This window comes from Osmerus eperlanus, chromosome 21 (assembly GCF_963692335.1).
Source record: "Osmerus eperlanus chromosome 21, fOsmEpe2.1, whole genome shotgun sequence".
NCBI classification, from domain to species: Eukaryota; Metazoa; Chordata; class Actinopteri; order Osmeriformes; family Osmeridae; genus Osmerus; species Osmerus eperlanus.
The window spans coordinates 11,535,387-11,561,472 of NC_085038.1; the positions used below are offsets into that span (position 1 = coordinate 11,535,387).

General features: G+C 44.4%; 2 protein-coding genes, 2 long non-coding RNA genes and 1 pseudogene across 4 annotated transcripts; 3 read left to right on the plus strand and 2 right to left on the minus strand.

Moving 5' to 3' along the window:
• The first annotated feature begins 4,797 nt into the window (after positions 1-4,797).
• LOC134007170 (uncharacterized) lies at positions 4,798-5,430 on the plus strand. Its single transcript, XR_009928012.1, has 3 exons — positions 4,798-4,939; positions 5,149-5,235; positions 5,339-5,430. It is a non-coding gene; the product is annotated as an uncharacterized LOC134007170 (long non-coding RNA).
• Positions 5,431-5,454: 24 nt separating this feature from the next.
• LOC134007373 (uncharacterized) lies at positions 5,455-5,937 on the plus strand. The gene is made up of 3 exons (XR_009928035.1): positions 5,455-5,509; positions 5,640-5,714; positions 5,839-5,937. It is a non-coding gene; the product is annotated as an uncharacterized LOC134007373 (long non-coding RNA).
• An 85-nt stretch (positions 5,938-6,022) lies between these two features.
• Positions 6,023-11,999, plus strand: LOC134007891 (uncharacterized). The gene is made up of 10 exons (XM_062447610.1): positions 6,023-6,360; positions 6,457-6,784; positions 6,994-7,795; positions 7,893-8,102; positions 8,835-9,025; positions 9,553-9,737; positions 10,016-10,342; positions 10,429-10,510; positions 11,151-11,229; positions 11,830-11,999. The coding sequence occupies exons 1-10, from the start codon at positions 6,122-6,124 to the stop codon at positions 11,997-11,999; spliced, it is 2,613 nt and encodes an 870-aa protein (XP_062303594.1). The 5' UTR covers positions 6,023-6,121.
• Positions 12,000-18,909: 6,910 nt separating this feature from the next.
• Positions 18,910-20,894, minus strand: LOC134007815 (interferon-induced very large GTPase 1-like). Its single transcript, XM_062447511.1, has one exon. It carries the CDS (start codon positions 20,835-20,837, stop codon positions 19,599-19,601), a length of 1,239 nt encoding a protein of 412 aa, XP_062303495.1. The 5' UTR covers positions 20,838-20,894; the 3' UTR covers positions 18,910-19,598.
• Positions 20,895-20,914: 20 nt separating this feature from the next.
• LOC134007892 (up-regulator of cell proliferation-like) lies at positions 20,915-23,752 on the minus strand (annotated as a pseudogene).
• Between the last annotated feature and the right edge of the window lie 2,334 nt (positions 23,753-26,086).

Sequence of the window (26,086 nt, forward strand, 5' to 3'; positions counted from 1 at the left end):
CTGTAATGTAGAAATACAGGAAGACTAAGGATGGCCAACCTGAGATCACACAGACGTCTTCACACAAGGACTTCATCCGTAAGTCCACTGGTATAGATACTGGGGCCAGTTGCATAAAAATAGACCTAGTCTTAGACTTAAATGTAACTTTAATTCCGACTTGCCATAGACACTCTTCAATTTACCTGTTGCATAAAACTTTACTATCAGTGACTAACGTAACACTGACTGACTGGCGCTAGCGTCAACAAAGTGAGTCATGTTGTCATCTACTCACTCGTTTAATAAAATTCCATGTTATTCTGCGGAAAAGCAGAACCAAGTCAACGTTTTCTGCCGTTACAAATAGGCCTAACACACTTAATTCCTTTCGTAATAAATTATCCTAAGATCCTACTAACAGATCGTTGGCATAGCAACTCAGCCCTTACCGCATTTTTTTTTTACCTCAAATTAAGTCAGTCTTACTATTTATGCAACAGACAGGCTTAGTTAGACTAGTCTAACCTGACAATTTAAGACAGCCTAAGGCTAAGACTAGTCTTAAACTAAGTTTATGCAACTGGCCCCTGGACAGTGTCTAATAAGTACACAGTATTTGCATAGACATTAACACACACAACCAGAAGCTCATTGAAACTCTTACCTCCTGTGTTCAGCTGTGCCCCCCAACACGGTGTGTCCACCTGGGTCCCAGTCAGACACAGGCTCCCAGCTCCAGGAGGAATCTACCAAACGCTCCGTGTTCGCAAAGGCCTTTTCCTCCTTCAGGAAAGGCCTGTGCAACATCTTCAAGAGGAAGAATAGAATCCTCCCTTGCACAATTTGACAACCCCCTACACAACCCCCCCACCACACACACACACACACACCCCACCCCCACACAACCCCCCCACCACACACACACACACACACACCAGATTGGAGTTTTGCTTACTCCAACATGTTCTGAGGGCAGAAAGGAAAATGATTGGTTTACAGATTCAACCAATTGAAGGAGAGGCAGGTTCAAGACGTTTGAATTGTGTAGGGCAGGGGTTTAAAACATTTTGCTGCACGCACCCCTTTCTAGTGTTCATCACCTGTCAAACCACCCCCCCTCCAACACCTTAAGGCCTTTGCACACTGAGTCTGAAATTCGTGTTGCACATGCACAGGTACACCCCTAGTGGTGCTCAAGTACCTGCCCTTTTGCCCAATTTTTTCTTCATTCATCAATATTTAAGTATAAAAATTACTCTCTTTGTCATCAATTCCCCCCAAATGTGTTTTGATATCTGACGGGGCATTTATTTGAGTTCTTGTGAGAATTTCGCCCCAACATGCTCCGCGGCGCTCACAAGCCCCCCCGTGCCCCTCCCTCCTCCCTCCTTCTCCTCCACTTAGTGCTCATGCAGTGCAGAGCGCCAGGCCAAACGGCTGCAGCCTACTTCTTCTCTGACACGCAGCATCAGACAAACAGGTAATGACGGTGTTTGCGCAATCCCTCGACGTTGTTTGGTGATAAATTAACCACAATTAGCGCCGCTGAAAACATTACATCGCTCTCGCGCGCTCGTGCTCTCTCGCGCTCGTGCTCTCTCGCGCTCGTGCTCTCACGCGCTCGTGCTCTCTCGCGCTCGTGCTCTCTCGCGCGTCTGTGTCTGTCTGTGTGTGTGTGTGTCTGTCTGTGTGTGTGTGTGTCTGTCTGTCTGTCTGTGTGTGTGTCTGTCTGTGTGTGTCTGTCTGTCTGTGTCTGTGTGTCTGGCTCTCGCGCTCTCGCTCGCTCTCGCGCTCTCGCTCGCTTCCTCTCGCTCGCTTCTTCTCGCTCGCACTCGCTCGCTTCCTCTCGCTCTCTTCCTCTCGCGCTCTCGCTCGCTTCCTCTCGCTCGTTTCTTCTTGCTCGCACTCGCTCGCTTCCTCTCGCTCTCTTCCTCTCGCTCGCTTCTTCTCGCTCGCTTCCTCTCTCGCTCGCTTCCTCTCTTGCTCGCTTCCTCTCTCGCTCTCGCTCGCTTCCTCTCTCGCTTGCTTCCTCTCTCGCTCGCTTCCTCTCTCGCTCTATCTCACTCGCTCTCGCTCTCTCGCTCTCTCTCGTGTGCGCTCGCACTTTCTCGCGCTCTCTCGCGCTTTCTCGCACACTCTCTCTCTCTCGCTCTCTCGCATGTTCTCTCTCTCGCTCTCGCTCGCTGTCGCTCGCTCTCTCTCGCGCGCTCGCTCTCTCTCGTTCTCGCTCGCTGTCGCTCGCTCTCTCGCTCTCTTTCTCACTCTCTCTCTCTCTCTCTCTCTCTCGCTCTCTCTCACTCTCTCTTGCTCGCGCTCTCTCTCTCTTGATCTCGCTCGCTCTCTCGCTCGCTCTCTCTCGCGCTATCTTGCTCTCTCTCGCTCTCTCTCGCGCTCTCTCACTCTCACGCTCTCTCGCGCTCGCTCGTTTTTAGGAAACGTCAGACCAGCGCTAATGTTGTGGTTAATGTATCACCAAACAACGTTGAGGGATTGCACAAACACCGTCATTACCTGTTTGTCTGATGCTGCGGGTCAGAGAAGAAGTAGGCTGCAGCCGTTTGACCTGGCGCTCAGCACTGCATGAGCACTAAGTGGAGGAGCAGGAGGGGGAGGGAGGGGCCCGGCGGGGCTTGTGAGCGCCGCGGAGCATGTCGGGGCGACATTCTCACAATAACTCAAATAAATGCCCCGTCAGATATCAAAACACATTTTGGGGAATTGATGACAGAGAGTCATTTTAATTCTTAAATATTGATGAATGAAGAAAAAAATGGTTTGAATGAATCATCACTTAGCGCCTAATATGAACAGGGCGGGGCTATTGGGACACAGACGTGCTTGTAAAATGAGTAATTTACAGCTTGTAATGTGAAACTGTATTTCTCAATAAAACTTTGGTATGATGTGAAGTTTTATGATGGCATATTAGGGCCAGTGTAGGTAATTGTCTGGCAAATTTTTACATTTGCGAGAAAAAAAGCAATTAAGTAAACCAATAATTTTCCTTTCTCCCCTTAGAACATGTTTGAGTGAGCAAAACTCCTATCTACCACACACACACAGACACACACACACACACACCCTCCCTCCCTTCTCACTCAATAAATAAAGAAGTAAATTGAATATGATGAAACTATTTGCAAGATGGTTATATTGTTAACTAGTCTGCTCTGTGTCTGAACATGATATATTACTGTCAGCTGCAACAAAAGATCAGTTGAAACTTAATAAGGTGTCTGACAAAATGTTGTAAAAGCTCTAAACAAAATATTCGTAAATGTACTGTTGTACGCAGGGGCGATTCTACACGGGGGCCTACAGGGAGGGGCCAGTGCCCCTGTAAAAATGTCCCTGGCCCCCCCTGTGCTAAGGGTTAACCCTAACCCTGGCCACACGTCTGAGAGCTGTACTAGGTCTACATCATCTGTACTGGACTTCTGAGCAATGAAATAATGTATTAATGAATTATATGATGCATACATTTGGGCATCCAAATTTATAGCACCTTTTTACTACCTACAAGTATAAGTGTGAATGATAACATTCATGGGTAACATTGCCTAAACATCCCTTAGAAAACAGCAATTTCATGCAATCTTTACCAAAATGGACAATTCAACTTCTCACCTGAACCCCTGATATTGATTCATCACCAACCCGTGCTCTACATCTGTAGCTTCAGGGTGCTGTTTTTCCTGCACAGTAATTCATCAATTTAATGCAGACACTAACCATGCTTAGTTGACTGCTGACATTGGTCGAGATTACAGGGATAGCCATATTACTATCCAAGGGATCATATAGGCCTACTTATTACCAGTTAATATCACTTTTGAGTTGCTAGCCTGCTGGTACTAGGCTAAACTAGTACGGTCCCATTATGTGGGTAGGTTATTTTATTTATTTTATTCTATTTTCTGCTTTTGAGAAACGACAGGAGAACATATTGTGCTTTGCTCTTTTTTTTTCTTCCTCCCTTTCTGTTTTTTAGGAATCACGCCAAAATGTGGAATTATGAGGTGTCAAATTAATTCATGCCATCTCTGTAAGCCAGCCCTGCAAAACAAGAGGAATGAGAAACAGAAGAGAGGCCAAAAGGAAGCAGGAGCTTTCAAAATAGACAAACAAGTTTCGAGAGAGAGGAAGTTGAGAGTTTGCGTGTCTGTGTATTCAGCAGATATGATTCTGTCTCCATTGTTGCTACGACTACAACCAACTGTGGGATAGGAAGGGAGCTTCACGCTGAGACTAATAACCTGCTGTAATGGAGAGGTCATCCACACAGCAGATAAGAGGTGCATCGTCTTGTCATGTGGCGTAACTAGGAATTCCCTGTGTCGGACTGTGACTGGGCCGTGGTGACGGGAAAGTGACACGCACAGACCCACACACACATACGGACACGCATACACACACACAGATGGACATACACTCGCACACACACACACACACACACAGACGGAGATACACACGCACATATTAGCTCAAATGGTAGAGCGCTTGCTTTGCATGCGAGAGGTAGCGGGATCAATGCCCGCATCCTCCATAGGTGATGCTGTTTAACTGGCAAGATTTAGTTTTGACTAGTTTCGACTGGCTATCGCGACCAATCAGCTACCTCGGTTCTAGGTTCGAGGGCCAATCGGATTCTCACCCTGTCCAATTGCGTCAGGCCGATTGAGCCAATCGGAACACGTACATCTCCAATTACGTCACACGTAGCTAAATATTTGATATGTTAAAAAGCTACCTATAACAATAAATACATGTTATTGTACTAGTGTGAAAAATAGCTCCTTTTACCTTTCAGATGTCGAGTTCAAAAAGCCACAAAAGTATGGGGGATGGGGAATGGATGTCCCGTTTGAGGAGGTTTGCCAGCTCTGGGGTTTTGCCTGCTGATGCAGGCAACAGGCCAGCCCCAAGACAGAAGAGGTGGTATGACCTCTTTCAAAAGGTATGTAAAATGACCAAAAGAGCACTGAAAAAAAATGGATGTATTCTGATGGCCTATAAAAGATTACTGAATTGCCAGAAATACCAGTCACAGTATGGGACCTTGATAAGGATAATGAACAGCAACTTCAGTGTCAATGTCATGTTTAGTCACCAACATTTCTATTGGGTTGTTTTCTTTAAAAAATGTGTTTGTTTTATTTGGAACAGATTGAGAAGTGCCCGTTGCAGTTACGTGGCCAAAGAATGCTGTTTGGTGGGACACAGCAGTGTACTTGTGGCTTTCATAACCCAAAGGTAATGTGAATGAGACTTCTTGACACCAAAACACTAAAAGAATCACTTTGTGATGTGCTCAGTAATGTGATGTCTGACATGGATCTCTCTGTCCCTAATCCAGCCAACCACTGGACAAACTGTGGCAGAGACCTCTACCTGTGCTGCCCCTCCCCCACTGGGAACAGCCTCTACCTCAGCCTCTGCCTCTGCCCCCCCTCCACTGGGAATGGCCTCAGCCTCTGCCTCTGCGTCAGCCCATGTCCCAGCACGGCCCACACTGACTTTCTCCATGGTGACTATTTCAATATTATCATTGTCATACAAGCTTTCAAATATGGACAACCACTGATTACATATGATGATGGCAAAATGGAAGAGCATTTCAGGTTTACAATGTATTCCTTTGATAAATGTCACCACAGTTTTCTAAACCACGATTTGGAGGCTCACATGGCGCTGCTGCAAAGCCCAATGTGAATGTGGTTAGGAAAGCAAAGGTAAATATGATTATATGTAAATATATATTTATAGGTTAATATGAGCAAACATAAATCTTAAGAGCTTGATTTGATTCCATTGAGTTCTACTTTTTACAAATGCTTCCCCCCCTCCTTCTCCCAGTCTCTGTCCAGTCCACCCACCATGACAGGAGACACCCAGGCCACTGCCAGCTCACCTACGGCCTCTGTGAGGACCACCCCACCAGGCTATGCTGCTCCTGGCCCTGCTCCTGGTCCCACTCCTGACTTCTGGCTTCCTGTCAGAATGAAGGAGACAATCGCGGTTTCAGTCTGGCAAGCTGCGTTTGAACTTGAAGCTCTGGTATGAGCCACCAGCCTCTGCCCTGATTTACCACCAGGCTCCAACACCGGACCGTTTTTTTGCCCACAGGCTCTTGGTATGGATGCCCTATCACTTGTGGAAAGTGAGGGTATTCTGCCAAACCTGTGGGAAGCAGCTGACGGGGTATGGTGTGCACAAGAGGGTGCGGAAGGTCCTGGACGTGGACCGGTACTACCTGATGGTGACGGAGACACTCAGGTGCACTGTGTGTCGCCTGACCCATCTGGCAACCAGTCAGGCTGTCCTGGACCAGCTGGACCTGCCTCACAGGAGGAAGTTCAGGATGATCCTGACACGCTTGTGAGTTAAAAATCTACAATCATTTTCTAATAATGCCTGCTGCAGGTCCTTACATAATTGAACAAGTTCTTGAAACTAATCGGTCTTTTCTTCAAGGTATGCTTGTGACATACGGGTCATCCGCATGTTGCGGGAACGGACCCTCGGCAACAGCCCGGCGTGCTTGGTGAAACAGCTGCGGGAGAACCATGGGGAGGAGTGGTTGGACCGCCTGGCCGACTACTTGGGGGAGTGTGCGGCCTTTGTTGACCAGCCCAGCCTCTTCCCAGTCACCTGCCAGGAGCCTCCACAGCCACTCGATGTCCCAACCAGCCGGTGGGTGCTGTCGGTGTACGGGAGGAACATCATCAGCCGTATGGACCATATAAAGGCGTCCATCACGTCAACCTTTGGGTCCATTTTAAAAATGGACTCCACCAAGAAGGTAATAAGATGAAGAAAATCCATTGTGGCAATTATGCCACAATGAAAACATGAATCCTCAATGATTTGTATTCTTATAAGCACACATACACACATATCCATGCCTTTGATTAAGACTGTAGTAATAAATACATAAACTTCTGTGTTTAGTTAACAGATTTTCTTTTGAAAGCTCTCATGAAGTTTTTTGTGTACATTTTGTCATTTCAGATGACAAAGAAGCTGGCTGGTGCAGCAAAGGGGACTGCTTTCTGGGTGACCTCGGTGGGGAACGAGATCGGCCAGGTCCTCGTCAGTGTCCTGACTGCCCAGGAGGGACCGGGGCCGGACCCGATGGTCTCTGGTCTCATTGAGAGGTACACCCAGGCAGGTGCAGCTCCCCCGGTCCTGCTCTATGTGGACTGTGGCTGCTGCTCGGAGGAGGGGGAGACCAAGCTTCAGGCCAGGTTTGGTGGGTGGCCAGACCTGAAGATAAGGCTGGACATCTGGCATTTTATGCGGCGGCTGGCCATGGGATGCACCACCGATGCCCATGCCCTGTACCCCCTCTTTATGAGCCGCCTGTCTGTGTGCCTCTTTGAGTGGGATGCAGCGGACGTAGCCCTACTGCGCAGGGTGAAGAGGGAGCAGCTCAGAAGGGAGGGTGTGCCCCTCATCACCAACGACATGGTGGACAAGGCCATCACCAAGGCTGAGCTGTCCCAGTTCTGCAGGCAGAGGACACGTGGAGTGGACGCAACGGTCCTCCGCATTGAGCAGCTGCTGCAGGAGCTGATGGGGGAGAAGGGGAGAGACCTGCTAGGAGTTCCGCTGCTGGACCAGGCAAAGATGGAGCACATCTGGCGCACCCAGAAGAGGCACGTGAAGTGCATCCAGGATGTGCCAGGTGTACTCCTGTACACGGAGACAGGCAGCTCCACCAGGGAGGGGATCCAGCTGACCACGTACAGGTGTGCAAGAGGCTCCACCTCCTTGGAGTCCTTCCACTGCCACCTGAACAGGTTTATTCCAGGTTGGTGTAGATTTCATCATCATATCAATATTCTTACCGATGACATTTTATTCAAATAGCCTTGTTCATCATTGTTCACGTTCTCTCTTTTTTTTAGGAACGAGTGCAAACCTGCTCAACTTCCAGCTGTACCTCCTGGAAGGCCTGAACAGGTGGAACCAAAACCGGGCAGCGGCCTCCATCACCACCAAGCGCATGGCGCTGTTGACGTACGCGGGGGACGTGCTGGAGTCCGTCAACAGCAACAGCCTGAAGGTTTTTGGAAGGAAGTATGTCCCCTCCTTCATCCCGCCGAGAAAGTACACCGGTAAGTCTCAGGGCAAATATGAATACCAATAATTATGTTGTTGAGAGCTCAGTATTTATGCATTATGGTAAGTTCCATATCTGTTTTTTAATACTAATTAGCATTGCATTGTTGTTCATGTTCAGGAGAGTTGCGGGATCGATGCCCGCATCCTCCATAGGTGATGCTGCTTAACTGAGCTGACTAAATTGTATGTATTTTTTTTACACGTTGGTTTTCTTCTTCTAGTAGTCATCATGAAATAAGTAAGGGACATTGCAGCCTTTTTTTGCCCCAGTAAATAAAAAAAGTGAGAGAAACATCAAGGTATTGAGATAGCTGAGGAGCTGGAAGAGGGAGAGCCAGAGCCGTTTGTATGATTTTAATGTAAAGCAAAATTAAAGTATTTAATGTTTAAATATATTTGCAATATAATCCCTGTTTGCAAGGGATTTTGTATTTGTATTTATATGCTGTATTTTTAATATGTGCAATACCCATATTTATTATGTGCAATATTTATATTTTATAATATGGTATTTATCTGCCTTTATTTTTATTCACTCCTTTTTTCTTTTATAAATTGTTTAGGTCGTGTCAAAAGAAGAAAGTCACTTTGTTAATGGTTGGACTTGATGGAGCGGGAAAGACGTTGTTACTCCAAATGATTACAGGTTAGTAAACTGAGTGACAGTCCCCTCCAGCATGTGTAAACAGCACCAGTGCTGACTGACTTTTGGGTTTGTCCTGCAGGTCGCACACCAGCAGAGCAGATACAGGTGTCGGCTGGTGTCTCTGGGGTAGAGATGGACTCTTCCGGTGTCTCTGGGGTAGAGATGCCTGTGGCAGGCTACCAGGTGACCCTGCTGGACCTGCCCGGGGATCCTAGTCTCAGGGCCCTGTGGGAAGACTATTACCCCCGGTGCCATGCCCTGGTGTTTGTGGTGGACTCTGCCGAAAGCTATCGGCTTCGGCAGAGCACAAAAGTCTTCAGGGAAACACTCAGAAACCGTAATGTGATAAGGAAACCTGTCCTTCTGTGAGTATGCTAGTAAAGCAGACTGTGTTTACACAATGTTTACATCCAGTGACATGAAAACAACTCTCTCTCTCTCTCTCTCTCTCTCTCTCTCTCTCTCTCTCTCTCTCTCAGGCTGTTGAACAAGCAGGACCACTACAAGGCTTGGAGACAGGAAATATTGGAGAAGAAACTCGAAGTACAAAGAGTTCTTAAACTGACTAAGTGCCCGTGCATAGTATTGGTGAGTGCCTTTCTCCAAAGTTGTGGTTTGTTTGTTATGTGGATTTGGTTTCCTCAAAGGCATTTTCAAACCCCTTACTCACCACGTAAAACATAGATTTTTGTCCTAAATCATAGAGGTAGCCACCCCACCTCTTGTTGACTACACAACTGTAGTCAACAAGACTGAGTCTAGATATCACAGATCTACAATGTGTTCCTGTCTTGTAGAAGTCTTCTGCCATGCCTGACTGTCACAAGTCACTGGGCATGAAGGCCATCCAATGTGGACTACGCGGGCTACTGCGAAAGGTCTCTCGAGATTACCAGGTCCTTTGTAGACGTGTTGAGTACGACACAGCGCACATCAGGGCCATGGATGAGGAGACAAGGAGATGGTCAAAGAGACTTGTGATGTGAGCAGGAATAAGGGAAAGAGGGACGAAGGCTAGGGGAAGACTGTATACAGTCAGGATGAATAATGATGAACTCATATAGTGTTCGCTTATAAGTAAGGAGGGAAGTAAGACACATGAAAGAATGTGTTCTTTGAAGACTGTGTGGTAGAAATATAACATTTAATGACAAGATGACTTCACGTTTGTTTTCAGTGTTGCTGAAAAGCCTTGCGTCATGCCTGTCTTACGTGGGGAGTTCTGTGTGCCCAGGGAAAATATGTTGTTTTCTTTTCCAGCAAAGAAGAGCCGGAAGGAAAAGGGGGAATGAAAGGAGAGGTTTCGGAGGGAAGCGAGAGAGCCTCCGTCACTGCCTCTCTGGAGAGCTGCACGGAGGAACGACCACCTCAGACACTTCACGTACTGAAGCCAGCAGCTCGCAAAGTCCACTTCAAATCCTCTACTGCCCAAAGCTCAAAGGCCTTTGAGTTTGAACAGGTCACACTGCCCGGTACCCCGATCGACGGCAAAGTTGTTGTCAACAGTTGTCCGATCGTGAGATGCACGAGGTTCGACACGGGAGACGACAATGACCTTCCGGAGAAGTCCGTTGATGGAAGCAGACCGTAAGTCAGGTGGTCGACTCGCTCAGTGTGAAGTCATACCATCTGCTAGCCTTCTCAAATCTCTGGCTCGACCCAGCCACGCTCAGGGACTTGTCCATAAGCCTCCAGGACCAGCTCAACACCCTCATGACTGCATATGACAAGCTGCTGCTTCAACAGGAAGAGGAAGTGAGGGCCCTCTGTCAGTCCTCCACAGTGAAACAGGAAGAGGAAGTGAGGGCCCTCTGTCAGTCCTCCACAGTGGAACAGGAAGAGGAAGTGAGGGCTCTCTGTCAGTCCTCCACTGTGGAACAGGAAGAGGAAGTGAGGGCCCTCTGTCAGTCCTCCACAGTGGAACAGGAAGAGGAAGTGAGGGCCCTCTGTCAGTCCTCCACAGTGGAACAGGAAGAGGAAGTGAGGGCTCTCTGTCAGTCCTCCACAGTGGAACAGCAAGAGGAAGTGAGGGCCCTCTGTCAGTCCTCCACAGTGGAACAGGAAGAGGAAGTGAGGGCTCTCTGTCAGTTCTCCACAGTGGAACAGGAAGAGGAAGTGAGGGCCCTCTGTCTGTCCTCCACAGTGGAACAGCAAGAGGACGTGAGTGCTCTCTGTGAGAAGGAGAAGAAGAAATGGAAAAATAAGTTTTCCAAGCATTTCGGTTTCAAGGTAAAAACAGAATGTAGTTATTAACACCCAGATTCATGTTTCACTCTAAATATAGATTTTTATAATCTTCCTACATATTTGCCAGTTGTATTGTTTGAAACCGTCTTTAAATGAGTTAGAGCATATTTAGTACTTCTGCCTAACTGGTTTAATTTCTGTAATGTAGAAATACAGGAAGACTAAGGATGGCCAACCTGAGATCACACAGACGTCTTCACACAAGGACTTCATCCGTAAGTCCACTGGTATAGATACTGTGGCCAGTTGCATACAAATAGACCTAGTCTTAGACTTAAATGTAACTTTAAGTCCGACTTGCCATAGACACTCTTCAATTTACCTGTTGCATAAAACTTTAATATCAGTGACTAACGTAAGACTGACTGACTGGCGCTAGCGTCAACAAAGTGAGTCAATGTTGTCATCTACTCACTCGTTTAATAAAATTCCATTTTATTCTGCGGAAAAGCAGAACCAAGTCAACGTTTTCTGCCGTTACAAATAGGCCTAACACACTTAATTCCTTTCGTAATAAATTATCCTAAGATCCTACTAACAGATCGTTGGCATAGCAACTCAGCCCTTACCGCAAGGTTTAGCCAGGGGAGAGGTGGCTATTTTTTTTTTACCTCAAATTAAGTCAGTCTTACTATTTATGCAACAGACAGGCTTAGTTAGACTAGTCTAACCTGACAATTTAAGACAGCCTAAGGCTAAGACTAGTCTTAAACTAAGTTTATGCAACTGGCCCCTGGACAGTGTCTAATAAGTACACAGTATTTGCATAGACATTAACACACACACACAACCAGAAGCTCATTGAAACTCTTACCTCCTGTGTCCAGCTGTGTCCCCCAACACGGTGTGTCCACCTGGGTCCCAGTCAGACACAGGCTCCCAGCTCCAGGAGGAATCTACCAAACGCTCCGTGTTCGCAAAGGCCTTTTCCTCCTTCAGGAAAGGCCTGTGCAACATCTTCAAGAGGAAGAATAGAATCCTCCCTTGCACAATTTGACAACCCCCTACACAACCCCCCCACCACACACACACACACACACCCCACCCCCACACAACCCCCCCACCACACACACACACACACACCAGATAGGAGTTTTGCTTACTCCAACATGTTCTGAGGGCAGAAAGGAAAATGATTGGTTTACAGATTCAACCAATTGAAGGAGAGGCAGGTTCAAGACGTTTGAATTGTGTAGGGCAGGGGTTTAAACGGTTTTGCTGCACGCACCCCTTTCTAGTGTTCATCACCTGTCAAACCACGCCCCCCTCCAACACCTTAAGGCCTTTGCACACTGAGTCTGAAATTCGTGTTGCACATGTATCACCAAACAACGTTGAGGGATTGCACAAACACCGTCATTACCTGTTTGTCTGATGCTTCGGGTCAGAGAATAAGTAGGCTGCAGCCGTTTGACTTGGCGCTCAGCACTGCATGAGCACTAAGTGGAGGAGCAGGAGGGGGAGGGAGGGGCGCGGCGGGGCTTGTGAGCGCCGCGGAGCATGTCGGGGCGAAATTCTCACAATAACTCAAATAAATGCCCCGTCAGATATCAAAACACATTTTGGGGAATTGATGACAGAGAGTCATTTTAATTCTTAAATATTGATGAATGAAGAAAAAATTGGTCTGAATGAATGATCACTTAGCGCCTAATATGAACAGGGCGGGGCTATTGGGACACAGACGATGTTTGAGTAAGCAAAACTCCTATCTACCACACACACACACACACAGACACACACACACACACACACACACACCCTCCCTCCCTTCTCACTCAATAAAAGAAGAAGTAAATTGAATATGATGAAACTATTTGCAAGATGGTTATATTGTTAACTAGTCTGCTCTGTGTCTGAACATGATATATTACTGTCAGCTGCAACAAAAGATCAGTTGAAACTTAATAAGGTGTCTGACAAAATGTTGTAAAAGCTCTAAACATAATATTCGTAAATGTACTGTTGTACGCAGGGGCGATTCTACACGGGGGCCTACAGGGGCCAGTGCCCCTGTAAAAATGTCCCTGGCCCCCCCTGAGCTGACTAAATTGTATGTTTTTTTTTTTACACGTTGGTTTTCTTCTTCTAGTAGTCATCATGAAATAAGTAAGGGACATTGCAGCCTTTTTTTGCCCCAGTAAATAAAAAAGTGAGAGAAACATCAAGGTATTGAGATAGCTGAGGAGCTGGAAGAGGGAGAGCCAGAGCCGTTTGTATGATTTTAATGTAAAGCAAAATTAAAGTATTTAATGTTTAAATATAATTTGTTTCCGTTTTTTTATGTGCCTCTCTGATTAAACACTGGCCCCCCCTTGGCCCCCCCAGTAAAATTGGTGTAGAACTGCCACTGCTTGTACGGTTGGTTTGAGTTGCTGTGAAGTATTTGCCGACCAGAGGATTTCCCGTAAACATAAGCAACACAGCCGCTTCGCTACACTACTTGAAGACTACGTACGCAGCACTGCGTATGATAGACAAGTAAAGCCACCACTCTCGAGCAGTATGGTTTGTCTCTTAGCCAATCAGACTATGAGACTTATTCTGATGTCAAACTTCTGTACGCTTAAGCCTATGAAATGTCATATTTTTGTTGGGGCGCGGCTGCCCATTACAGTTTTTCTCAGTTGTTAACACACAAACATGCACCCCACCCACACCACCCGCCATATAAAAAAAAAATGAGAGCTGTACTAGGCCTACATCATCTGTACTGGACTTCTGAGCAGTGAAATAATGTATTAATGAATTATATGATGCATACATTTGGGCATCCCAATTTATAGCACCTTTTTACTACCTACAAGTATAAGTGTGAATGATAACATTCATGGGTAACATTGCTATCCAAGGGATCATATAGGCCTACTTATTACCAGTTAATATCACTTTTGAGTTGCTAGCCTGCTGGTACTAGGCTAAACTAACACGGTCCCATTATGTGGGTAGGTTATTTTATTTATTTTATTCTATTTTCTGCTTTTGAGAAACGACAGGAGAACATATTGTGCTTTGCTCTTTTTTTTTCTTCCTCCCTTCCTGTTTTTTAGGAATCACGCCAAAATGTGGAATTATGAGGTGTCAAATTAATTCATGCAATCTCTGTAAGCCAGCCCTGCAAAACAAGAGGAATGAGAAACAGAAGAGAGGCCAAAAGGAAGCAGGAGCTTTTCAAAATAGACAAACAAGTTTCGAGAGAGAGGAAGTTGAGATTTTGCGTGTCTGTGTATTCAGCAGATGATTCTGTCTCCATTGTTGCTACGACTACAACCAACTGTGGGATAGGAAGGGAGCTGACAGTGAAGATGACAGTGACAGGGATATCAGCCAGGATGACAGAGAAAGTCAAGGCCAAGATGACAGGGATAGTGAAGGCCAAGATTTTTATTATTTCACCAGGCCGAAGTTTTCATCCCCAGCAGAAGGCAGACAAGGCTGTAGTGCAGAGAGCTTTTTTGCAAAGACGGCACAAACAGAAAATGGCTATCATACAGTCAAGAAAAAGAAGCCCTCTTCTGTTCCCTTTGTCTGGCCTTTGCTAATCCCACAGAAAGCAGCTCTTTCATCACTGGCATGTCCAACCTCACATACGTACACCAGAGAGTTGAAGAGCATGAGAAGAGCCACCTACACAGAAGTTGCGCTGAGGCATATTTCCTCAGATCCTCAAGAAGCACGATGCAGGACCTTCTCATGGGACCTCAGATGTCGCTTCACAGAGAGCAAGTCCGCAGGAAGCGACAAGTGTTGGAGCGCATTATAGATGTGATGAAGCTCATCGGCAAAAGATGTTTGAGCTACAGAGGCAAGCAGAAAGAGGCAGCATACACACTTGAGGACGACACCATTGACCATGGTAACTTTTTGGAAATTACAGTTTTACTGGGAAAGTATGACGTCTGTCTCAAGGAACACCTCACTCTCTGCATCAAAAAGAGCAAGCAGATACACCAGTCTGGTTCAAGAAAAGGTAGAGGTGCCCTTGTCACTCTCCTATCCAAAACGACCATCGACTACATCATCACCACAATTCAACGCCTAATGAAAAGTACCATCGCTGCTGAAGTCCGGAAATCTGGAATGTACTCGGTCCAGATCGACACCACACAGGACATGACAGCCCAAGATCAGTGCTCTGTTGTCATATGGTATGTGACAGACACTGTTCATGAGTGACTAGTTGCTGTTATCAGATGTGAGGCTTCCACTGGGCAGTACTTTGCCCAACTTGTGAATGACGTGCTGGAGACCATGGATCTGGATGTGAAGCAGTGTATTGGAAATTCCACTGATGGGGCCTCCAATATGCAAGGCCAATATAAAGGCTTCTCTGCACTGCTCTCCGAAAAGTGCCCGACTCAAATCCATGTGTGGTGCTATTCACACATCATAAACCTTGTGCTGTCAGACACAACACAGTGTGTACTGGCAAGTGGCTCTCTTTTTTCCCTGATGAACATCGCTGTCTTCTTCAGAGAGTCCTACCAGAGGATGAATATCTGTGAAAAGGAGAGCAAAGACCCAAGACACAGACGTCTCACCTCGATAGGAGAAACGCACTGGTGGTCCAAAGATGCAGCTATGACAATTGTGTTTGGCTCTTTTGGAAAGCCAGACGGGGCCCTGTGTTTTGATGTCCTCCACACCCTCTCAGCCATTCAAGATGGAGAGACCATCAATGCCACAGCACGAGTAAATGCACAGGGATACATCGGCCAGCTTTTGAAGTATGAGACTATAACAGCTCAGATCTTCCTGCGAATATTCCAGGTCACGTCACCCGTCTCAAAATACCTTCAGACAAGTGGAATGGACATCCTGACAGCTCATCGGATGGTTGCGGCTGCAGAAGCAGAGCTGAAGGATATGACCAGAGATTTTCAGAGTGTCAAGACAGCGGCCGACAAATTTGTCCAGTGGGCCAACAATACACTACAAGAGCAGAGTGAGGAGACTGAGCTGGAGACCACTCTGCCACAGAAACGGGGAAGAAGGAAGAAATCCATGCCTGGAGAGATGTCCTGAGATGAGGCTGTGACTGATGCCGAAACATCTTCCAAGATTGAGGTCCACAATGGAATCATGGACACAGTCGCAGGAAGCATGCACCAGCGTTTCCTGAAGAATGGCACTTTGTATGCTGATCTGGCACTTCTGGACCCGAAAAACATCAGCCAGGTTACATCTTACGGCGAAAGTTTCCCAGAGGCAGCACTCCAAGAGTTGAGTAAGTGTTTGCTGCCATTTGATGACACAGCAACAGAGGCCGAGTTACAAAGCGAACTCAAAATTCTGGCACGACAGTGGGATAGGCTGAAGGCATCAGTATTTGATGAGTACACAACCAAGACAACAGAACCCGGGCCTGAAGATACTGAAGATGAGGCAGAGATAGTATACAAAAAGTGCTCATCTTGCAAGGACTGTCCAATCTGTTGCTACCGAGTTCTGAAGCAGTACAACGTCCTGACAGATGCATACCACATCATAGGCCTAGCATAAAGGTACTTGACAGTGAGAAATCATAGACGGTGTTGCAGAAAAAAGTGAGCTGCTGCAAAAACTACTCATGTAGTGAGCTAATAATAACACTGATATAGTATAGAGTATATAGAGTATACTGATATTAACTACTTACTAACCGAGAGTGAGGTCATTGCTCGGTCGATACGTTCAAGCCTCAGTTTGATATTTCCCGGCATGACCGAACGGTCGAGGTTAGTAAGTTGTTTATTATATGGCATTTTTAGCTCTTGTCATTTTGTAAATGAAAATAAATGGTAGGCTAATTGTAGCTAGCTCTCAAGTCTTCTCACGGTGTGTTTCAGGTGTTGCCTAGCAACCAATTACTTTTGATAGAAAGCGGACAACACGGTTCTGCTAAAATGGCTTTAATTCCAACACAAATAACAACTCTTTTAGAAAGTTAACAATTTCTTCATCACTGTGGATGTCTTCAGTATCGTCTGGATAGTAAAACTTAGCTGACTCCTCGATATCGCTCATTTTGAAGATGATGTCAGAGCAGGGCAATAAGAATCCGTATCAGACCGCAGACCGGCGAGGAGGTCAATACGCGGCTGGCATGACTACCCACTGTCGTTGCCATATAATAATGTTTTTTATTACCATTTGACCTTAATGCACATGGGCGAGAGTTAGTTTAGGTTCTGTTACGTAAATTATTGTTTTGTTATGCACCTTCAACACCCTACACACACAAACAAACAATGACACACCCAGCATGCAACACTACTGATACTCACACCCCATCGTATGTTCTGTTCTGTTCATTTCTTATATATTGTTCATACTAATTCTACCCTCTGATTCCAGTTTCTTTACAATTACATTTAGTCATTTAGCAGACGCTCTTATCCAGAGCGATTTACAGTAAGTACAGGGACATTCCCCCTGAGGCAAGTAGGGTGAAGTGCCTTGCCCAAGGACACAACGTCATTTGACTCGGCCAGGAATCGAACTGGCAACCTTCAGATTACTAGCCCGATTCCCTCACCGCTCAGCCACCTGACTCCCTCTCTTTATTGTGTGGTCTTTCTCTGCTGACATTCATTCCTTAAGGCTTTGTAGTTATAAGTATAATCATCTGATACTAGCCAAGAGTTAAGCATTGAGTGGGCAACGCGCCGTGTACCGAGTGGGCCGCGCGCTGTGTATTGAGTGGGCCGGTCTGACAGTATCTCCCGGGCCACTTTTTTCCCCCCGTCCGCCCCTGCCTACGACCAAAGAGCGACGCAACGGCAACGTAACCCACGGGACCAAAAATAACGTATCCAGCCGACCAAGGTACGACGTTGCGGCAACGTTGTCCACGGGACCAAAAATAACGTATCCAGCCGACCAAGGTACGCCGTCGCGGCAACGTTGTCCACGGGACCAAAAATAACGCTGCAATGTCCTGTGTTAGCTGGGTACTAAAACGTAAATTTGATCTACAAATAACTGCAAACAAAAAACACAGAATGGAGGACGAAATTGCATCAAAAATGAACTCAAGAAGTTTGGTGAAGCGGTCAATTCAAGAAATAAAAAATATAAGCTAGCTATATGATAGGCCTAACTCGACTGTTATGTCCAAAAAAGAGAACCAATTTCAGGAGGGAGTCCAATAAGACTGGCGATATCAACTTTACTTGTAGGTCTTGTTGCTACACAGTAACGTTTAAGTGAGAGCTAGCTTAGGCTACTTCTTAGGTAGATCAAAATTAGATCAACAGTTACACTGCATTTACCGGCGTGAGTCTAGGCAAGCTACTTTATTTACAGCGGTAGCCGACGCATAAATAGCCTTCATGTTTAGACTGCAGCACAGTAGCCTAACAGAGTGCTATAGGTGTGGGATGGGTTAATGTATCTCCATAAACTCAGCCATGTTGCGGTAAAGAATAAGTCAGTGGTACCTGAAGTTTTCTTCCTTACTTTGTTTGCTAAGGTCTTTCGTGCAACGCTTTAACGAACTTTAAGGGAATCCTTAAGTTAACGACCAAGATAAGGAGAAAACCTTAATTAAGGGAACATTTAAGGAAACCTTAAGGAGAAGACATAAGGGTGCTTTGTGCAACCGATTATGTTTTAAGGAAACCTTAACTCTGACTTGACTGAGGAAAATCTTAACTTAAGGTGTTTTGTGCAACCGGCCCCTGATCCTTAATATTCTACTGTACTTTCTATATGAAACTATCACTATTAGTACGTAGCTTTGGATAAAAGTCTGGTACATAATAAACAATGTATAAACTAAATATAAATATGTAAAACAGTACTGCTAAAGTATGACTGCATCATGGATGCTGTAGTGTGTAAACTCACACTTGTCTGTTCTATGGTGTTTAATAAGAATTACATTTTAATACTGTATGAAGTAACAAACTCCACGGTGTCTTTCAACACACTTTTTTATTTGAGCCCAAATCATTTTACACATGATTTGATTGTTTGTATTGATTGTAATATCCATAAAGCAATCAGTAGATAATGTTACCATTTACAATGTTTAGTAAAGTGTATTTATCCTCGAAAACAATCTTTATATAAATCAGACAGATAAACTGTATGTTTATCTATAATCATATGTAACCATATGTAAAATACGACATAATCTACAAAAACATTTGAATTACTTGTGGAGATATTAGTAACAGAAAAGATTTATCTCAAAAACTCATAAGCTGTGTGAATGTATCAAACATAACTAAAACATGTTGTCCATTTGTCCTCTAACAATATATGTACAGGTTAAAGGGCCATATTTGTCCAGCTCTGGATAAGAGCGTCTGCTAAATGACTAAATGTAGTTCATCTTAAGCCCAAGTCACCTTTGTACACTTTCACGTTGTCATTACACGAAGTTAGGAAACAGTCTATTTGTATCAGGCACTGTGCAACGATACTAATATATCAGGTATTGTGCAACAACAACATAAACTACAATATAACAGTACATCGTTAGAGTACAAGAGTACAATACATCACAAATAATTCAATATTTCATATTCCAATCAGATTTACTCTAAAGTCACTTGGAGCCATTGATCTTGGTGAAACAAAGTCGATTGATTGAAGTTGATATTGATTTTCATACATTTAAGTTCTGTACAGCCTCCTCTCTTGTGATTGCTTTCCAAGCTTCTGGTATTTTACCTGGTGAGCATTTGTGTATCTCTGCATACTTTTCATTGTGCTTTGCAAAGATAAACTTCCAGTAGGGTGTGGCTGTGATTGGGGTGTCATACGGCTGGACCTCTCTTTTGAAATAACTCTTCCAAATAGTAAACCAGGAACTGTCTGTATGTGAGCACATCTGAAAGGTAAGTTTCCCAGACTTTTCTTCCTTCCCAAATGCAAGTGGTCGATGAGTCAAAGCAGTGTGCCACCAGTGACTCTCCCCCTCTTTATCACAGGGGACATTGCACCGTGGACAGAATCTCTGACAGCCTAACAGCTTTTTCTGCTGTTGCTTCAGAGGGCCGCAAGGTACAGATTTCTCCTTTAGGAGAAGGTCTTTTTCCATTTTTCCAATTAATTCTGTCAACACATTGGAAAATTCACTGGCCCTGAAATTATTTACAACCAATCCTGTTGTATTGTCAGAGATGACAAGCCTCTCATTCAGTTTTGAGCGTAAACCAACAAAGAACTCTTTTATGTCTCCTCCATTGGAAATGTGAGTTCCCTCTAATTGCACAACAGCAGCCTGTATTTCTCTGCAAATTGTCCTCACAATTTCAATTTTATTACTTCTACATCTTTTTTCCAATATTTGCTGGATCAAATTCTGTGCGCTTTCATTATAGTTCTTAATATACTTCTGGAACCTGTTGAACTCAGATGACGATAGCTCTTTAAGCATGAACAACTGAAAATGTCTTATTGTTCTGAATTCAACAATTTCTTTTATTATGCCATTAATGTCCAGATTGGGAGATTTCTGGATATACTCCATGACTGCTGGTTTAAGAGATTCATCTGTGAATTCTTTGGCCTTTCTTTTGTACTCTTTCCTCGTTTCTTTCTGGTAGTAAAGGCCTTTGAAGTCATTACAGTACTGGGGCTTCAACGCCAAAAAGTTTCTTTCTGGGTCTTTGTCTTTGATGAAAGCTTCATGCATGCTCTGGAATTCCCTCGCTGCATGCCCACAGATGTGTATTTTCAGAGCTGCAGCAATCTTAGGACTTATGTCCAACTCACAGTGTTTTTTCAGGTTATTTTCAATTAATTCCAGTAGTTCCATGGTGTGAGCTGGGTGGTAGTCAGTTTTTTCTTTCACCTTTCCTGCTACAAATGTCAGACACTGGTTTATGGTGTCATTGGCCATGTCTTGAACCTTTTCAGTCTCAAAAGTGCTCTTTGAAAAATTATTATTGAATAGCTTCTTAATTATGTGTGCCCTGTTCACTTTAAATGCATCTTTCTGCATTTTCTCACATCCCCAGCAACTTCTAATCTTCTCTCCACTGTCTTGGCCATCCTCCTCTTTCTGCTGTCTGTATCAATGTGGAATTCATTCTTGTACTTCTCAACCAGTCGCAAATTTGCACCTGTTTTGTAGTATTCAGCCACTTTGTTGACAAAAATATTTCCATGTCTCTCAAGTTGAAGGTTAGCTTCAGTTCTTAACTCTTCTGCAAATTTGTCAAGGAGATTCTCTTCTTGAGAGTCAATCAAACCATAGTTTGCCACTCTAGTTTCTGCCTCCAACAGCCAAATGGAAATCGGCTTTTAGAAGTCCCATTCCCAACTGCTAAACTCTGCACTAAGCTTGCTGTATGCTTCAGCCACCAGGCTGTTGCGAAAGTTAAAGAGGAAGTTCTCACACTTTACTGCATCCCATAAATCTTTCACAGACTTGCTGAAATCCAGCAATGTTTCTGCTGCTTCGGTTTTATTAGAAAATGTTTGGATTAAATAGCTCTTGACTTTGGCCACACCTTCACTATAGCCTTGATTGACTGGAGCCATGGGTGGACTTCCATACCACAGACCTGGCAGGTAGCAGGTGTCCTCTGCTCTGTAGTTGATGATGTCAGTGAATACCAAGTCTTTACCCAAATGTTCCATCCTGCTTGCAACGCTTGTCATTTCATTGAGCTGTTCTAAAAGGAGCTTCTGATCCCTACGGTTTTTGTGAGGAGCAGAGATATCCGGCACATTCTGGTGCACAAACAGACAACCGGGCTTCTTCCCTGATTCTTTCTGAGACATCCTGAGGAAGGCATGAGCTACGATCTGCAGGAGATCTCTCACATCTGAGTGGTTTTCCATAGCAATGTTCACAATGGATATGTCACTCAGTCCTACCACAAACGTGGCCAGCTCATTATCGTGTTTATAGTTGTCAGTTAAGTCTAACAACTGTGCAGCCTTCAAACCCTCTGTATCGATGATCATTAGGAAGTCACATTTGATCACATCTCTGAATTCATGTTTGATCTTGATGAGCTGCATGAAGGCTCCTCGGGTGCATCTTCCACTGCTGACAGCAAACTGAACACCAAACATGGTGTTAAGAAGAGTGGACTTCCCTGAGCTTTGGGACCCTAGAATTGTAACCACTCGAATCTTGTTATTGAGTTTGATGAGAGAGTCAAGTTCTTTCAGGACATCGGTTACCCACCTCATTGGGATGTTAGACACATCCCCATCCATGAGTTCCAATGGAAAGCCAGCCAACATTAACTCAGCACAGATTGTTGGCAGTTCTTGAAGTTGATGTTTAAGGTCAGTGGTTTCAGGAACACACATAGATGCTTCATACAGCTGACCAACTTCTCTCAGGAAGTGTTCTGTTCCCAAGGATCTGTCAACAAGTTCCTTCATGTTGGTGTCAGGGTGACCCTCAGGAAATGCCTGTCTTTGGTCTCTCTTCATAAGTTTAGAATGTTTTTCTCTTGATATGTTGTCCAGGATGATCTTCATCCACTTGAGGAAATAAGATCGTTCATCTTCTGGACTTTTCAAACCCTCAATGAACCATTTGACGCTGTCACTCATGCCAATTGTCACCTGTTCCCTCCTTTGTTCAGTCTTATCGCTTTCATGTTTTTCATCTCCTGCTAATTTAAGTATGCATTGTTCTTTTTCCAGTCTAGTGAGTTCCTTCCAAGTTGTCCCTTGTAAAGGTAGTTTGATGTTCTCTGTTACTCTGGCTGCTCTATCCTTTGCTGTGTCACAAGGACTGCATTTTTCATCCACTGGGATAGACAACTGAGATGCAACATCCACCATACTCTCCACTTTAATTTTGAGGTGGTCTGATTTCAAGACCTTTTTCACTTCAGAACAAATCTTATCCACAAGTTCTGCTTCATTCATATTTTTTCTCTTTTCTATAATCTCAACGTTGTATTTCTGGAACTCCGCAGCTTCTTTCTTTAAACCAGATTGAAAGTCACAGACAATGAAGAGTTGCAGTTTCAGTTGACTAAGGTCTGGAATACATTTGACATCCAGATCATCACAAAACACAAACATTGCAGCTGATGTTTCACAGAGGAACTTGAACTGGGTTGGAAAGTCCTCAATATCTCCACGAAGATTAGCTACAGCCACAGGTTCAGGGAAGACGTCAATGTTCGGGATTCCACTTGGCAGGTACCATCTTATTTCTACTAAACCATCAGATATCGTCTTTGGGATGTTCCCAGCTCTCATGTTACGGTGAACACATGTGTTGTGGGTCTGTTGGGAATTACTGAGATCATTTAAAACCTTCGACTTTGACAAGCTGCTATCTCCGAATCTAACAAAAGACACCATTGGGAGCTCAGTCTCTACAATACTTTTCTCCACATACTCTTTTGAGTCACCAGGAGGGTGAGGTATAAATTGCTTAACAATGTCCCTCATGGCCCACAGCATCAGAGTGCATTGCTGTGTTTCAGGGTTGGGCAGCAGCAGAGGAACAGCAAACTGACACAGGGATAATTTAAGACTGAGCTCTTGTTGCAAGATACCATCTGAGCACAAAAACAGAGCAGTTATGACATCAAGAGGGTTAATGTCCTTTAAGCCATCAGGCATCTCTTCATCACTTGATGGCTTGTGGTCGGGTAACGAGTGTTGATAAGCATCTTGTTTTAGATTCATTGCTTTAATGTTCACCATCAGCAACCTCTTTAAAAATAATTGTAGTTGTGATGGAAGGTCAGCTTTTTCAGACATTGAATTCTCATCTATCTGTCTTACCATCTCTACGGTCAGTTTGTTTGTCCAACAATGGACAAAGTCCATTGTTGGACAATAGACACTTGAAACTTTTGTCTGCAATTAGAAATTAGGAAAAGTAATATCTAGTAAAAAACTAACAGTAAATACCATTCACAATACAATATACACCTTCAACCAGAGTGGCTATCAAGTTAAACTAAAGTAGTGCAGTAGTTGACTTACTTGTGCTATGATCAATAGTTTCCCTTAAGCTTGTGCAGCCATTTTCTAGCACAGTGGCCACCTTAAAGGTGTATGATGTTCCTGGCTCCAGATCAGATAAAACAGCACTGTTGTTTTTAGTTATGTGTTCGATGTTTTCTCTATTGCAGGAATACTTGAATGAATATGACAGATCCTCCATGTTGACTGGAGTGTCCCAACACAATGTGACAGATGTGTTTTTAACTTTCTTCAGATGCAGGTTTTCAGGAGGGGTTGGTTCTAGAAAAGTTAACATCATGTATATTATGAATAACATTAATAACATTTATGTGGTGAGGTAAGGGAATACCAACGACAACCACAAATGGTTTGCCAGCACACTATTTTAACTGCACTTTTCTTGAAATTGCATGTATTAATGACATTAATTATGTATTAATTTCATGTATTATTATTATTAGGATTGTTCAACCCTAAAACGGTCAATGAATGTCAGAATAGTCAACGTTAGTGAATGTAACATTGTGTAACAAAGTGTATTCAACCTGAGAAGACGTGGGTATGTGTATTACTGTTTTTAAATGTAAACCACAAAAAAAAACATCTACATATAAAAAAAATGCATCCAGCACAGTGTATCAGTGCAATCTCCCTGCCCTTGCATATCAATGCCCCTGGTGTGATAGGTTTATAAGATCTACTGTAAGGCCTAACAGACAGAAGGTGAACGTCAGACATAATTTCTACTCACCTGTGTTTGATGTCGTTTCAACAAACTTGCTCAGTTTCTCATTGTCTCCAACAGTTGCAACTTTAATGGCATACGCTCTGCCAGGCTTGAGGTTAGTTATGTTATAGGATGACTCATGAACAATATGGTGGTCGTAATGTCCACCAGATTTCCACTCAACTCTGTACCTTTGCTTCTCCTCCATGTCATCAGGGGGTTGCCAGCTCAGAGATACTGAGGTTGTTGTCGATGAGTTAACTGTTATGCACCTTGGTGGCTCAATATCTGAAAAACAAACACATAGAAGTATGCAGACACATAAATACAATAAGGGATTTGGGGCTCTAAGTAAAACTGGAAATGCAACCTCAATTCCAAAAAAGTTGGGACGTTGTGTAAAATAAAATACAAAACAGAAAACAATGATTTACAAATCTCATAAACCCATTATGTTATTCACAATAGAACATTAAACATTTCAAGTAGCACACACTTTTTTCAACTACTGCATGGACCTAGCATCGATCAGCCTGATACTCAAGGGTACACCTAACTAAGTAACAGACTCATTCCATAACTAACCAACAAACTGGCTCATTAGAAAACGAACCAAAAAACTAACAATCTAGCTACAGTAATTGTCTAGTAAATTGACTGATTATTCAATGAACTGATTGCTTTTTTTAACCCAGACATTAATCTTCACTAGCAACCTAAATTACCGTTCTATCGTGTTCTACCTGTGTTATAAAGATCTACCTTCACAGTTCTTCCAGAATAAAACATTCTCTGGTAATGACACTAATTCAAATAAGGACTTTTTACTGTAACCAACTAAGTAAATGGATAACTTGTGAACCTGTCTAACAGACTGTTTCCATGGTGCCTGTCCTTACTGTTCCCATAGCCCCCCCACCCTCGTATATCCTGGTCGTTGGTCTCCCAGTGCTCTTGGTGGTTGTGGTCGTCATGTCGATAGTCATATACGTGACCCTGAGGGTGGACATTGTTCTGTTTGTACGGGACAGGCTGGGTTTCCATGGAAGGACCTCAGGTGTGTGTATATGTGTGTGTGTGTTTGTTTGTGTGGAAGGGGGGGGGGAGCTGACATGAAGTGGTCTGAAACGTGCCTGGACAGGTTGTCACCAAGCCTTGTGTTTTTGAATAGTCTGGTTTTCACACACCTAGTTCTAGCTCTCCAGTACCACCCCTGAGCTGGGGGGACCCTGGAAGGTAGTCCATGTGTGTACCTCACCCTCTTTACTCAGATGGAAAGAGCTACGATGCCTACATAATGCCTTTTGAGGGCCCCGGAGGGGTGGGGCTTACTGCACAAGACCGGAGGATGCTGGAGGCGGTGCTAGAGGAGCAGCTGCCTCTGATACAGCCTCTGTCTTTACCACCGAGATGTCCTGCCTGGACAAGGTGAGACACCACACCTGTCTGTCTGCCTCGGCCTATCT